Below are 15,015 nucleotides of genomic sequence, written 5' to 3' on the forward strand. Positions count from 1 at the left end.
CATATCCTGTGTAAATATATATACGCTCCTGCAGAAACCCATTGAAATCAGTGGGTTCTATTCACTGCATGTTACGCATGCAAAAGTCACGCACGTTATGCGCTGCGAAATACGCCGGTGTGAACAAGCCCTTACTACACAGTCTTATTTTGGCCCTTTAAGGCAGCTATAAGGCTGATGTGGCCCTCGGTGAAAATGAGTTTGACACCCCTGGTCTAGAGAAAAGAAGGTTTCTACACCGACATAGAAGAGGGTTCTTTACTGTAAGAGCAGTGAGACTGTGGAACTCTCTGCTTGAGGACATGGTGATAGGGAACTCGGTAAAAGGGCCTGGACGCCTTTCTTGAGTGATACACTATTACGTGTTATATCACTGATGACTTCAGACCGGTCGGTGATCCGGGGACTATTCTGATTACCAGATTCAGGAAGGAGTTTTCTTCCCTAAAAAGACGAAAATTGGCTTCTACCTCATTGGTTTTTTTTCGCCTGCTTCTGGGGTAATAGGCTGAACTGTATGGACATATATCTATTTTCAGCCTAACATGCTGTGTACAAACGCACACGGAGTCATTAATGTCTAGCGGACAAGAGAGGGCGCTATTACTGGGTAGTATTACTACATGGGGCATTATCAGCATGCGAGGAGCACAACGTAGGCACTATCATTGCGTGCGTTATTAGGAAGAGCGCTATTACTGTTTGTGGTACAAACGGTCACGCTTTTACTAATGATGCCTGGGTACAATATGGGCACAGTCTATCTGGCACTGTTGTTTTCAGGGGTTCTGTCTGTGTGGCACTATTTTTTGAGTAACTATAGCTGAGGCACTATTTATTTTTAAGTATAGTATTGGGGGGCACCGAGCACATACCTGGTACAGGGGCTGATTGGGGTAGTAACGGGCACAGCATTAGGGGGAGCAGTAGGATGAAGAGTTTGTGTAGGTTGGTAAACGTTTTTTGGCGGCTGGAAAATTGTAGAGCCAAAGATAGATTGTGGCTGGAAGATATCATCATGGTGCTCTGGGCTGGATAGAAAAGTCAGTCAGAATGGACGTCAGCTGTGATCTCTGGGTATAACGGTACTGTGATCACTTGTACAGTCTGCTGGGCACCTGTGTAGGGCCGGTATCTATGGACACTGTATGGGGGTAATATTAATCTTTACACAGTGTTCTTACAGTATGGCAGCAATATTCAATCCCTATGTAGCGGTGACGGTGCGGTGGTATTATTTGGGCCTTGTGTAGTGGTACGGGTAATATTGGTGGGCTTTATTCAGTAACAGTACTGTAATACTAATCGGTCCCTACGGAGTAATGGTGGCGATGGTGCGATGGTCATATCTGGGTGTTGTTTAGTGGTACGGTTGGCAGTTGTATAGTGCGTGTTGTGTCCTTTATCCCCCGATCCCTCACCCCAATCCTTCTATCACTATTCTCCACTTGCGTTGACAATACTGTTTCTTTGGTCTTGCTAATAAACCTTCTTTGCATTTGTAAGGGCAGAGGGCAACAATAGAGGAGTGTAGTAGACAAGAGAGGTCGCCCCCCCTGCACACTGGCATATTTAGGGCCAAGTGCCGCCCCTGTGAATCCACGGACAGCACACAGCCCCATTATAGCCTATGACGCCATACATATTGACGAATTGTCACTGGGACGTATCACAGACAAGACACAAGGGCGTGCATGTGCTGACTCAGCGTACGTCAGAGAACACAGACCGGTGTCCGTACGCTGTCCGGTGGGAGTAGCGCCCGAGCCCCTTTGGCGCAACTTACGTTCGCGTCTAGTGTGCATCTAGCCGTTAGATGAGGGGGACAGTAGTCAGGACCGAGCCAAGATGAGGGGAGGAGAAATACAGGGCAGGATGCTGGGAGGAGTAGGGGGCAGGATGAGGGGAGGAGTAGTCAGTGTAGGGGTTGAGCATACAGAGAAGCTACTAGAAGAAAAGTCGCATCACAGCTTTTGTCCTTACACATCTCCAAATAGTCCCCGGTTCTTTCTTTACTTTACCCCTTGTGTTCTGCATAGTTGTCCGCTGCCCCCTCCTGGTGAAGGAGCACAACCCCCAGCATCCTATCTGGGTCACATAGATCAATGTCATCCGTGAGGGTGAGGTTCATTTAAGGACAGCAGAGGGCAGAGAGCGAGCGGAGACCACCCAACTACCACCCCCATCATTGCCAGCTCTCTATTATCATGGTCCTCTGCTGTCCTGATAACATTTCCTAGGCTCCCATACCCGGACAGCCGGCCGCGGACCCACAATGTCACCGATCACTGTTAATAGACCCAAAACAAGCACAATTTTTCATCCTTTCGTAGGATGTTGTCCTTACTGTGCGAACAGGAAGAAACAGATAATGGTCCCTATATATTATATAGTACTTATATACTGTCAGCGCTCCTATGTATTATATATACTCCCACATACACTGTATATACAGACTGAGCCCCTGTGTATTATATATACCCCCATAAACTGTATACAGACAGTGCTTCTATGTGATATATACTCCCCCATATACAATATATACAGACAGTGCTTCTATGTATTATATACTCCCCCATATACAATATATACAGACAGTGCTTCTATGTAATATATACTCCCCTATATACAGACAGTGCTTCTATGTAATATATACTCCCCCATATACAATATATACAGACAGTGCTTCTATGTATTATATACTCCCCCATATACAATATATACAGACAGTGCTTCTATGTATTATATACTCCCCCATATACAATATATACAGACAGTGCTTCTATGTAATATATACTCCCCCATATACAATATATACAGACAGTGCTTCTATGTATTATATATACTCCCCCATATACAATATATACAGACAGTGCTTCTATGTATTAAATGTATATACTGCATATACATAGTGACATAGTATGTTAGGCTGAAGGGGGATAATGTCCATCTAGTTCAGCTTGTTTCCACCACCGTGTTGATCCAGAGGAAGGAAAAAAAAGCCCAATGAGGCAGAGGCCAATTTAGGCAATTTTTGGGGAACACGTTCCTTCCCGACTCCTTAATGGCGATCAAAATAATCCCTGGATCAACGTTTGACAGTTCCTACCTGATTCCAAGACCAACAACCCCGCTGGTTATTTAATGTCTATATCCTGTAATATCATAGCGCTCTAAAACGATACAGACAGTGCTTCTGTGTATTATATGTACCCCCATATATTGTATATACAGTCAGCACTCATGTAAGTTATTTTTAGGCCATATATACTGTATATACAGCCTGGGCCCCTGTGTATTATATATACCCCCGTATACCGTATATATAGTCAGCACTCCTGTAAGTTATTTTTAGGCCATATATACTGAATACATCATGAAATAGGTATAGACGGCCATTGAAGAGTTGTCGTTCCAGTGTCACCTGCCGTACTTTGGACATAGGGACAGAGGGATTAGTGACCACAATGGTCTATGTACAGTCAGTTATATGTATCCACAGGCCCTCACTACCTAGAGGAGCCCATAGCTGTTATACAGCCTACACTAAGCTGGATTGTGGAGAGCAAAAGGGGGTTAATGTCCCAGGGCTGCCACTCCCAAGGCCCTTCCACCATCTAGGCATAGCCACCAACCAGCTATAGGCTTTCACAGTTTAAGGACCTCCACCATCTTGAGACATCTCCACCATTTAGATGCTTCAGCTATCTAGGAACTTTCATCATCTATGGATCTCCACCATCCAAAGGTTTCCACTATCTAGGAATACCTACCATCTATGGGCTTTCAGAGTGTAGGGACTTCCTGAAACTAGGGACCTCCATCATTTAGAGACTTCCACCATCTAGGGATCTCCACCATCTAGAAGCTTCCACCATCTAGGGACCTCCATCATTTAGAAACTTCCACCATCTAGGGAACTCCACTATTTAGAGACTTTCACCATCTAGGGACCTCCACCATCTAGAGGCTTCCATAATCTAACCTCCATCATTTAGAGACTTCCGCCATCTAGGGACCTCCACCATCTAGAGGCTTCGGGAATCTAGGGACCTCCACCATTTAGAGCAGGGGTGCAAAATCTGCAGCCCGTAGGCTACATGCGGTCTTCTGGAAACAGAAAGGCTGTCTGTGTGGCTGCTCACATGTAGTTCTATGTGGATGAGAAGAGGAGTGTGCCCCGATCAGCGACGGGCAAGTACTAGTGGTACTTTGTATAGCCATCTCTGGGTTTCTCATATAGCAGGAGGTCTATAGGGTCTCTTGATCCCTGTTTGGCACACCATAAAGGAGTATATGAGTCAGAGGTTGCCATCTATGCATGCAGCACTTTCCATTGTAATCTATGTGAGCTGTAAAATGCTTGACTATTACCACAACACCCATCACCTACAATCGATAGAACTGCATGTCTGCATTGTCTTCTGTCTGGAGTATTGATTGTGTACGGGACCCCCATTCTTCTGATAGGTGGTAGTCTAGAAAGTGATACATGCAGCTGTCAGACTCTTATGGCATATACTTGTGATATGCCATAAATGTCTTAGATGGTAATAACCCCCTAAGTTTTATTATGGCCTTTGGGAGTGGTGCAATATAACAAGGTGGCCCTTGGGCTCAAAATAATTTTGTGCACCACTGATTCTGTGGCTCTTCTATCTAGGAACCTGCATCATCCAAACCAGAGTGCCCGGAGAAAACCCACGCAAACACAGGGAAACCATACAAACTCCATGCAGATGTTGTCCGTGATGGGATTTGAACCCAGGACTGCAAGGAAACAGCGCTAGCCCCTGTGCTGCCGAACTGTCAAGCAGCTTTCACCACCTAGGGACCAACACTACACCATCCGGGACTCTCACCACCTAGGGACCTACACCTTATGATACTTTCACCATTTAGGTGCCTCCACCATCTAGGGTCCTCCACCGCCTAGAGGCCGCCATCCTCTAGGGACATCCATCATCTAGGGTTTTCCATCATAAAGAGACTACCACCATCTAGGAGCTATCACTGTCTAGGGGCTTCCACTACCTGGGTATCTCCACCATCTAGAAACCTCCAACAATTAAAGCCTTTCACCCTTTAGGGATCTACACCCTCCAGGGGCTTCCAGCATCTAGGTGCCTCCACCATCTAGCGACCTCTACCATCGCAAGGTTTTCAGCACCTAAGGACCTCTTTGTCTAAGGCTACCTACACAAGGGCGAGTGCAGTATCGGGTCGAGAAGCTCAACCCGATATAACGCTCGGCAAACTGTGTTTTCACAGGCGACACAAAGCATTTTTCTATCAAAAACGCCTCCCATCACTTCTGTGAAGTAGCGATCCTCCGGCACAGCTTTCAGCCACGTCGGAGGATCGGCAAATGTTTCCCACTGTTTTTAATGGGAAACCTCGCATTGCATGCTGTGCAATGTGTTTTACTGTCCCACTGAAAACAATGGGCGATGCGTTTCAAGGAACGCGAAAAGATAGGACATGCAGCGATTTTTTCCCACACCGCATCGCTCATGTATATGACTCCATTCAAAAGAATGGGGTTCGTATTTGTGCTTCTCTCAATGCACAAATCTCCTACAAGTTTCTTGGTAGTGTGGAACCAGTCTATGGTTTTTTATAATTTAGGAGCCACCATCATCTAAAGACCACTACTCGAGCCTTCTCGGGGCTTTCAACATCTAGAGACCTCCATTTAAAGGCCTCCACCATCTAGATTTTTCCACTACCTAGACACCCCATGATCTAAAGACTTCCACCACCTTTCAACTTCCACCTTCTAGGTGCCTCCACAATTTAGGGGCTTCCATCTCAGAGGGACTACCAACATCTAAGAGCTGTCACTATTTAGAGACTTCCATCAGCTATAGACCTCCATTATCTAGTAGCTTTTATCATTTAGGGACCTCCACCATTTAGTGACCTGTACTATCTAAGAGCTTTCACTACCTGTGGACCTACACCCTCTCGGGCTTCCAGCATCTAGGTGCCTCCATCTAGGGACCCCAACTATCTAGGTGCCTCCATCTACGGACCCCAACCATCTAGGTGCCTCCATCTAGGGACCTCAACCATCTAGGTGCCTCCATCTAGGGACCCCAACCATCTAGGTGCCTCCATCTAGGGACCCAAACCATCTAGGTGCTTCCATCTAGGGACCACAACCATCTAGGTGCATCCATCTAGGGACCCCAACCATCTAGGTGCCTCCATCTACGGACCCCAACCATCTAGGTGCCTCTATCTAGGGACCCCAACCATCTAGGTGCCTTCATCTACGGACCCCAACCATCTAGGTGCCTCCATCTAGAGACCCCAACCATCTAGGTGCCCCCATGTAGGGACCCCAACCAACAAGGTGCCTTAATCATTTAGACACCGCATTATCTTAGTAAAGGCATTCATCACCCAAGAACCTCCACCATCTAGAGGCTTCCATCATCTACAAACCTCCACCATGTAAGGACCTTCATCACCTTGAGGACTTCCACCATCTTGGTGCCTCAACCATCTAGCGACCTCCACCATGTAGGGGCATCTTAACATCTGGAACCCTCTATTTTCCCCCACCATGACAAGTCTAGAGAGGTATAATGTCTAATGGTTTGGTCCACCATGGTTACAAGAACCGCACTATCTGAACAGACCACAAGGATATGTACAGATGTAGCGCTCCCGCAGCTAGTACAGGTGGAGCTCCACAGTAAGGGCTCCTTCAGATGGGTGTATTTATGCGAGTATTTGTGCACGTAAAATTTGCGCGCACAACACACAGAAAAGAGAATCCATGGATTTCAGTAGGTTCATTCACAAGCGTGTATTTTGCGTGTGGAATTCTGTAGTTGCGTGTGGAATAATAATTTTCCTGCGCACATCTGGCACTCATTAAAGCATTTGGCCATTTCAATGGCTGGGAGCATTGGTGAGGTATTTTTTACGTGGGCAATTGGGCGCGACTTGCGCGCGCAAAAGGTACAGTACGAGCAAATACGAAACATTCATTCCGCAAAAATGCACGCAAATATGCTTGCACTCGTGTGAAAGGGCCCTTAAACTGCGTGCCTTTTGTGTTACGTGGTTCTTGACTGCGCGGCAAGAACCGCACCTCGATCACACCGTCCCAGGGCTACACAGTGACCTCGGCCTTAATGCGCTACATGGGAAAGAAAGATGGCTGCTTTCCCCATGTAGAATATAAATGGACGCGGTTACGTTGCGACTCACACGTTGCCATGAACCGACAGTGGCGAAAAAAATCTAAAGTTGGCGGAAATGTTGTGATCCTCGGTACATGCAACGAGCGAGGCGTTTACGTTGAAGGATGATAGCAGAGCTGCAGTTCTCTTCAGCATTGATCACCACACGAGGGGGCATTCATATTTAGGCTGGGTTCACATGGGGTGGAATGTCCGCACAGCAATTCCACCCGCGGCTCCTAATCCTGGGGTTAGCCAGCAAAGTGGTCGTCCACACGCTGCAGCCAAGCCGCGCGGTGTGGAAAACAAAGACGCAGCATGTCAATTGTTTTTTCGTATTCGCAGCGGCTCGCTCCTCTCTATGGGCAGAGAAAGCCGCAGCGGAATGCCGACGGCGAAACGGCTCCAAAATCCGCTGCAAAATGCCGCACTTTTTGAAGCTGCACTTCTCCGGCGGAATTCTTGCGGAATTTCAGTGCGGTTATTCCGCGAGAATTCCGTCTCATGTGACCCCAGCCTTAAAGTGACGCTCCACCCGGGAGCAGCAGACCGGTATGGGTTGCGAGACGCACAAATCTTGCATGACTATGACCCCCATTATTATACGGGCGCCTATTCACGAGCGTTTTTTCCCCGCGTTGCATTGTGGTGTGAGAAAAACCGTGTCATGTCCGACCTTTGCGCGTTCCCTCAGAACGCCTCGCCCATTGTTTTCAATAGGGCCGGAAAACGCACGGCGTATGATGCAAAGTTTCCCATTAAAAACACTGAGACGCATTTGCCGATCCCGCGGTGCGGCTGAAAGTCGCGTCGGAGGATCGCAACTTTTCCTGAAGCACAAAACCGCCTCCCATCCGCGGGGACATGGCACCATATCAGCCCGATGATATCACGCCTGTGTGATACTAGCCTGAGGCTGCATTCACCTAAGAGAATCTCGCCCGCATTTTGTGCATGGCGAGACGCACAGAATTCGCACGGATATAAACTCCATTCATTTAATGGACGTATTCACATGAGCGATGCCGCGAGGGAAGAAAGTCGCAGCGTGTTCTATCTGTTGGTGTTTATCGGAACGCCTCCCCCCATTGTTTTCAAGGGGACCTTAAAGACGTTACACGCCGTGCGATGTGATGTTTGCCATTGAAATGGGAAACACCTGCGTTCCTCGGATACGTGTGAAGCACCTGCCGGAGAATCGCAATTTCACGGAAGCGGGGCATTTTTGAATAAAAAACGCCTCACAATGGCGTGAAAAAAACAAGTTGGCAAGAGCCATTTTTTATATTGCTGAGGTAAAATGAAAGCTGCGCTGTGATTGGCTGTTGTTTCTTATACTGCTGAGGTAAAATAAAGCTGCGCTGTGATTGGTTACAATTATACTGCTGAGGTGAAATAAAGCTGCGCTGTGATTGGTCGCTATTATACTGCTGAGGTAAAATAAAGCTGCGCTGTGATTGGTTACAATTATACTGCTGAGGTGAAATAAAGCTGCACTGTGATTGGTTGCTGTTATACTGCTGAGGTAAAATGAAAGCCGCGCTGTGATTGGTTGCTGTTATACTGCTGAGGTAAAATGAAAGCTGCGCTGTGATTGGTTGCTATGGGCAACAGAAATTTTCGTTAGATAGCCGTTATAAGATTGTGGCGCCTCCTCTTCCGTCGCCCCCTTGTGTACTATGTGAGGGCGTATGATATGCCGGACACACCATACGGGGTGTTTATAGAATAGGGTGGACCTGTCTGTATATAGGGTATATATATATATATATATAGGGGTTAGTATACATATTCCGCTCTTCTTCCTCACACTACTGCGGGCCAGTTGTGTGACGCATGAGGGGAGGTTTCTATGGCGCAGTCACGGTGGGCGTGTCCGTGGGCGGCGGAAGGATCTGTTCCCTGCGCTCCGCCCGCTCTCTATATAAACTCCCGGCTGCCGGAACTTCTCCCCTTCATTCGGCCGCTGCAGTCAGTCCCGCAGGTTCCAGCACAGTACAAGGTACCGGCGGCTCCGGGAAGGGTCGGCAGGCGGGGGGATAGCGGCCGCTACTTCTCTCATGTCGGGGTACCACAAGGGGCTCCGCGCTGGCTCCTCCTCCTGCTGGAACCTTCCAGATGCCGGAGAATGGGGCACGTGGTTAGAGCCTGTAATGAGGACGCCGCCATCTTGTGACGTCACTGCAGCTGTCATACTTCCTGAACTGAGCTTTTGGGGGGACTTTTTAGGGGTGTGGGGGTCACCTTGGTGGGAGCGGGGCCGCGCCAATGTGATGAGGTCAGGTCGGCCATTAGTAGCTGTGGCGTAGTATAAGTTGGGGTGCTGCTGCTTGGGACCCCGTTGCGCTCTGTTGACCGTATCCCGTCTCTTGTAGATGCCAGAAGAAGTCCATCATGGCGAGGAGGAGGTGGAGACGTTCGCCTTCCAGGCGGAGATCGCGCAGCTCATGTCTCTCATCATCAACACCTTCTACTCCAACAAGGAGATCTTCCTGCGGGAGCTGATCTCCAACGCTTCCGATGTGAGTGGCGCCTTACGCCGGGCGGTCGGCGCCGTGTACGTCGCGGCGGCAGTTGATGACCTCTTGTGTGTTTTCAGGCCCTCGACAAGATCCGCTATGAGTCTCTCACGGACCCGTGCAAGCTGGACAGCGGCAAAGACCTGAAGATCGACATCACCCCCAACAAGCATGACCGCACGCTGACGCTGCAGGACACCGGCATCGGGATGACCAAGGCCGACCTCATCAACAACCTGGGAACCATCGCCAAGTCCGGAACCAAGGCCTTCATGGAGGCGCTGCAGGTAGGTGGCCGCGGTGGTGACTCAGTCTAGGGGGGGGGGGGGGGTACGTGGTGAGGATCCGCTCCTCTGAGCGCTGTCGTCTCCCCTCAGGCTGGAGCGGACATCTCCATGATCGGACAGTTCGGTGTTGGTTTCTACTCGGCTTACCTGGTAGCCGAGAAGGTTGTGGTGATCACCAAACACAACGACGACGAGCAGTACGCCTGGGAGTCCTCCGCAGGGGGGTCCTTCACCGTCAAGATCGACCATGGTGAGTACAAGGGGCTGGGAGGTGGGGCTGGGTAGGCATTGAGGACTCCACATCCTGCGCAGTTGGGGGGTTTGGTGTATTGAGGCAATGCCAACTTTGGCGCACTCTGATGCGTTCTGCGCTTCGCAGGTGAGCCCATCGGACGCGGCACTAGAGTCATCCTGCACCTGAAGGAGGACCAGACTGAATACCTGGAGGAGAAGCGGGTGAAGGAGGTGGTGAAGAAGCACTCCCAGTTCATCGGGTACCCCATCACCCTCTACGTGAGTAATTATCCTTCAGGGGGCGCTCTTCAATCACTTGTCAGGGGGCCTTTATCTGCTGCTGACTGACCCCATTTTTTTTGGTTTGGTGTCACAGCTGGAGAAGGAGCGAGAGAAGGAGATCAGCGACGATGAGGCTGAGGAGGAAGAGAAGGAGGAAGAGAAAAAAGACGAAGGTGAGGAGGACAAGCCCAAAATAGAAGACGTGGGCTCTGATGACGAGGAGGAGAGCAAAGACAAGAAGAAAAAGACTAAGAAGATCAAGGAGAAGTACATCGACCAGGAGGAGCTGAACAAAACCAAACCAATCTGGACCCGCAACCCCGATGACATCACCCAGGAGGAGTATGGAGAGTTCTACAAGAGTCTGACCAACGACTGGGAGGACCACCTAGCCGTAAAGGTAAGACCGGGTGATGGAGAAGGGAGGGGCTGCTGTCTGTGGGATGAGCGGTGCTGATGTGATGGTTTTGATTTCTTCTCCAGCACTTCTCGGTGGAGGGTCAGCTGGAGTTTCGGGCGCTTCTCTTCATCCCCCGTCGCGCTCCCTTCGACTTGTTTGAGAACAAGAAGAAAAAGAACAACATTAAGCTGTACGTGCGGCGAGTCTTCATCATGGACAGCTGCGACGAGCTGATCCCAGAGTACCTCAGTAAGTGCCTCCTGGCGGGAGAAGAGCCCTGTACTCCACTATTGTATACAAGATTGAGTGAAGCAGAGGCTATATAGAACTGTGGGCAAGGAAGTGGTCATCATTTGGCTATCAGGGCATGCTGATAGTTGTAGTCTTGCAGTATCTGGATAGCTACAGGTTTGGGAACAGTACTGTAGGGCTTAATTTGTTGATGCTCATGAGGTCTTTGTCTTCCAGACTTCATCCGGGGCGTTGTAGACTCCGAGGATCTCCCCTTGAACATCTCCAGAGAAATGCTGCAGCAGAGCAAGATCCTGAAGGTTATCCGGAAGAACATCGTGAAGAAGTGTCTGGAACTCTTCTCTGAGCTGGCAGAAGACAAGGAGAACTACAAGAAGTTCTACGAGGCCTTCTCCAAGAACCTGAAGGTGAGGACTTAACCAGAGTGGCGGCACCGTTGAGCCAAGCAGAATTGCGTCCGTTAAAAAAAAAAAAAAAACCACATCCGTAAGGGGTTAAGCACTGACTTTTTTTTTTTTTTTTTAATATTCAGCTTGGAATCCATGAAGACTCCACCAACCGGAAGAAGCTGTCGGAGCTCCTGAGGTATCACACCTCCCAGACCGGAGACGAGATGGCCTCTCTGACGGAGTACGTGTCCCGCATGAAGGAGAATCAGAAGAGCATTTACTACATCACAGGTGAGTGACGGCACAGCTGCGGTTATAACAGGACATGGCCTCCATGTTTACATGCCGCTGACTGTCCTTGTGGAACCGTAGGGGAGAGCAAGGAGCAGGTGGCCAACTCCGCCTTTGTGGAGCGTGTGAGGAAGCGCGGCTTCGAGGTGGTGTACATGACGGAACCCATCGATGAGTACTGCGTCCAGCAACTCAAGGAGTTTGACGGGAAGACTCTAGTTTCTGTCACCAAGGAAGGTCTGGAGCTTCCAGAGGACGAAGAAGAGAAGAAAAAGATGGAAGAGAACAAGACTAAGTTTGAGTCCCTGTGCAAACTGATGAAGGAAATACTGGACAAGAAGGTGGAGAAGGTGAGCAGGGAAGCTGGTAGGGGTGCAGGGTCTGAGCCACATGGGGACCCTTAGAATGGAGGATTTGGGACTTAAGGGTGCACCCCACCTCTCTGCAGTGTGCATACACAACTTCCATTGGTTAGGAATGGCTTGGTCTGGCACAGGGGATTCTGATCTGTCACCCTGTACCTTAAGTGTAGGCAGAGTGGTTTTGTATTGACTGCAAGCTTGCATGTAGATCGCCCCCTAGAGAGATCTGCAGGCATTCAGGGATGTTCTTAAGAAACGGCAGCACAACCCCGTCTATCTTTGATTGGACTTGAGGCTGGCATCATCCAGTTTTCCATAGTAACTCAGTCGGGACACTTTGTCATTGCTGATCTGTTGTCCCTCTTAACAGGTGACCGTGTCCAACCGCCTGGTATCCTCCCCATGCTGCATCGTCACCAGTACCTATGGCTGGACGGCAAATATGGAGCGCATCATGAAGGCACAGGCCCTGCGTGATAACTCCACCATGGGTTACATGATGGCCAAGAAACATCTAGAAATCAACCCAGATCATCCCATCGTGGAGACTCTGCGGCAGAAGGCAGACGCTGACAAGAATGACAAGGCTGTCAAGGACCTCGTGGTTCTGCTGTTCGAGACGGCGCTCATGTCCTCTGGCTTCTCCCTGGACGACCCCCAGACCCATTCCAATAGAATCTACAGGATGATCAAACTCGGCCTGGGTAAGTGTCTACCATCGAGGGCAGAAATCCGAAGTCAACCACATCCAGCGTATTCTCTAGGTTGTGCATGTGCCATTTAAGCTCCTCTTAACTATTGTCTCTGTTATCAGGCATCGATGATGACGACTCAACGGTGGAAGAGTGTGCAGCGCCCGTCCCAGATGATATCCCTCCTCTGGAAGGTGATGAGGATGCTTCTCGCATGGAAGAGGTGGATTAATGCCCCTCCTCAGTCTCCCCGAGCCTGGTATCTGCAGCCTGCTTCGGGGGGAGTCTTGGACTGTACACTATCGGGGACCCCCTTCTGGCATGTTCTTGTTTGAGGAGGGGGAAGCTTCAAGACAAGTTGCTGCTGCGAGCCCCTGGTTACTTGCACTGGGAATCATCTCCTCTCTACTGTAGTATAACCCGCTTCACCCCACAATCGGACAGCCTGATGCGCACTCGTAACGCTGCGTTGTCTGTCAGCTTGTTGCCTACCCTGACCCAAGGGGTGTTGCCCCTCGCCCTGTGCAGCGCCCTCAGGAATGTCTTGAACGCTCATAAATCTTTGCAGTCTCTTCTGAGTTGTGTCTTGTGAGGATTATTTTTTATTTTGTTACAGGATTTATGTTCTGCAGAATAAAGTCTTTTTACAGTGTTTGTGCCGTCACATGATCAATACCGCCACATGGGGTACCGCAAGGGGAATGGCTGGAGAACGCCATAGCAGCATGGGTTTGAGGGGTCACTCCTGTCAACCCAGCCTGATCAGCTTCTATGAGGAGGTAAGTTCTAGACTGGAACTTGTCCAAAGCAGTTGAAACTGTGCCCGGGCCAGTATTGGAGGGTCATCATTACTAGTGGGGTACCACAAAGGGCAGTATTGGAGGGTCATCATTACTAGTGGGGTACAACAAAGGGCAGTATTGGAGGGGCACCATTACTAGTGGGGTACCACAAAGGGCAGTATTGGAGGGTCATCATTACTAGTGGGGTACAACAAAGGGCAGTATTGGAGGGTCATCATTACTAGTGGGGTACCACAAAGGGCAGTATTGGAGGGGCACCATTACTAGTGGGGTACCACAAAGGGCAGTATTGGAGGGGCACCATTACTAGTGGGGTACCACAAAGGGCAGTATTGGAGGGTCATCATTACTAGTGGGGTACCACAAAGGGCAGTATTGGAGGGTCACTATTACTAGTGGGGTACCACAAAGGGCAGTATTGGAGGGTCACTATTACTAGTGGGGTACCACAAAGGGCAGTATTGGAGGGGCACCATTACTAGTGGGGTACCACAAAGGGCAGTATTGGAGGGGCACCATTACTAGTGGGGTACCACAAAGGGCAGTATTGGAGGGGCACCATTACTAGTGGGGTACCACAAAGGGCAGTATTGGAGGGGCACCATTACTAGTGCGGTACCACAATGGGCAGTATTGGAGGGGCACCATTACTAGTGCGGTACCACAATGGGCAGTATTGGAGGGGCACCATTACTAGTGCGGTACCACAATGGGCAGTATTGGAGGGGCACCATTACTAGTGCGGTACCACAATGGGCAGTATTGGAGGGGCACCATTACTAGTGCGGCACCACAACGGCCATATTTTATATATATTTTAGTAGGATAGTATGGCAAGATTTGCAGATTCTACAAAATTTAGTAAATTTAACACGACCATGTGTTTTCAGGAGGATCTGGTAAGTTGAGGGCTGAGAAGTGGCAATTGAGGTGTCACACTGATAAATGTAAGGTTCTGCCCGTGGGCAGGGAAACATGTCACCATCACAAGAGGTCTAGGGGTGCATGATGAGAGCATTGTTCTAACTCTTTACAACTCGCTGGTCAGACCACACATGGAATATTGTGGACCGCTTTGGGCATCGGTACTGAAGAATGGCATATCAGAGCTGGAGCCAGTACAAAGGAAGGCAACTAAAGCAATAAATGGAATGGGCGGACTACAATACCCAGAGAGGTTAGGAGAAAGTGGGGTTATTAACTTTAGAAAAAGATGGCCGAGGGGAGACCTAATAACTGTATAGATCTATCAGGGGTCAGTACTGAGATCTCTAAATCATCTAGTTCTACTCAGGACTAATGGGGGCG

The 15,015-nt window shown here is 49.3% G+C and overlaps 1 protein-coding gene across 1 annotated transcript; it reads left to right on the forward strand.

Annotated features, from left to right (window-relative positions):
• The first annotated feature begins 9,044 nt into the window (after window positions 1-9,044).
• HSP90AB1 (heat shock protein 90 alpha family class B member 1) lies at window positions 9,045-13,556 on the forward strand. Its single transcript, XM_066595218.1, has 12 exons — window positions 9,045-9,198; window positions 9,572-9,718; window positions 9,796-10,002; window positions 10,093-10,252; window positions 10,382-10,515; window positions 10,613-10,918; window positions 11,002-11,167; window positions 11,387-11,577; window positions 11,703-11,850; window positions 11,932-12,200; window positions 12,583-12,916; window positions 13,027-13,556. Exons 1-12 carry the CDS (start codon window positions 9,049-9,051, stop codon window positions 13,134-13,136), a joined length of 2,322 nt encoding a protein of 773 aa, XP_066451315.1. The 5' UTR covers window positions 9,045-9,048; the 3' UTR covers window positions 13,137-13,556.
• The last annotated feature ends 1,459 nt before the right edge of the window (window positions 13,557-15,015 follow it).

This window comes from Eleutherodactylus coqui, chromosome 3 (assembly GCF_035609145.1).
Source record: "Eleutherodactylus coqui strain aEleCoq1 chromosome 3, aEleCoq1.hap1, whole genome shotgun sequence".
NCBI lineage: Eukaryota > Metazoa > Chordata > Amphibia > Anura > Eleutherodactylidae > Eleutherodactylus > Eleutherodactylus coqui.

Excerpts from the sequence above, each read along its gene's own strand:
- HSP90AB1 (XM_066595218.1), top strand. The coding sequence starts at position 9,049 with ATGGCGCAGTCACGGTGGGCGTGTCCGTGGGCGGCGGAAGGATCTGTT. Across the intron at positions 10,919-11,001 it reads AGGACCACCTAGCCGTAAAG|CACTTCTCGGTGGAGGGTCA; the intron begins GTAAGACCGGGT and ends TTTCTTCTCCAG. Across the intron at positions 11,851-11,931 it reads GAGCATTTACTACATCACAG|GGGAGAGCAAGGAGCAGGTG; the intron begins GTGAGTGACGGC and ends GTGGAACCGTAG.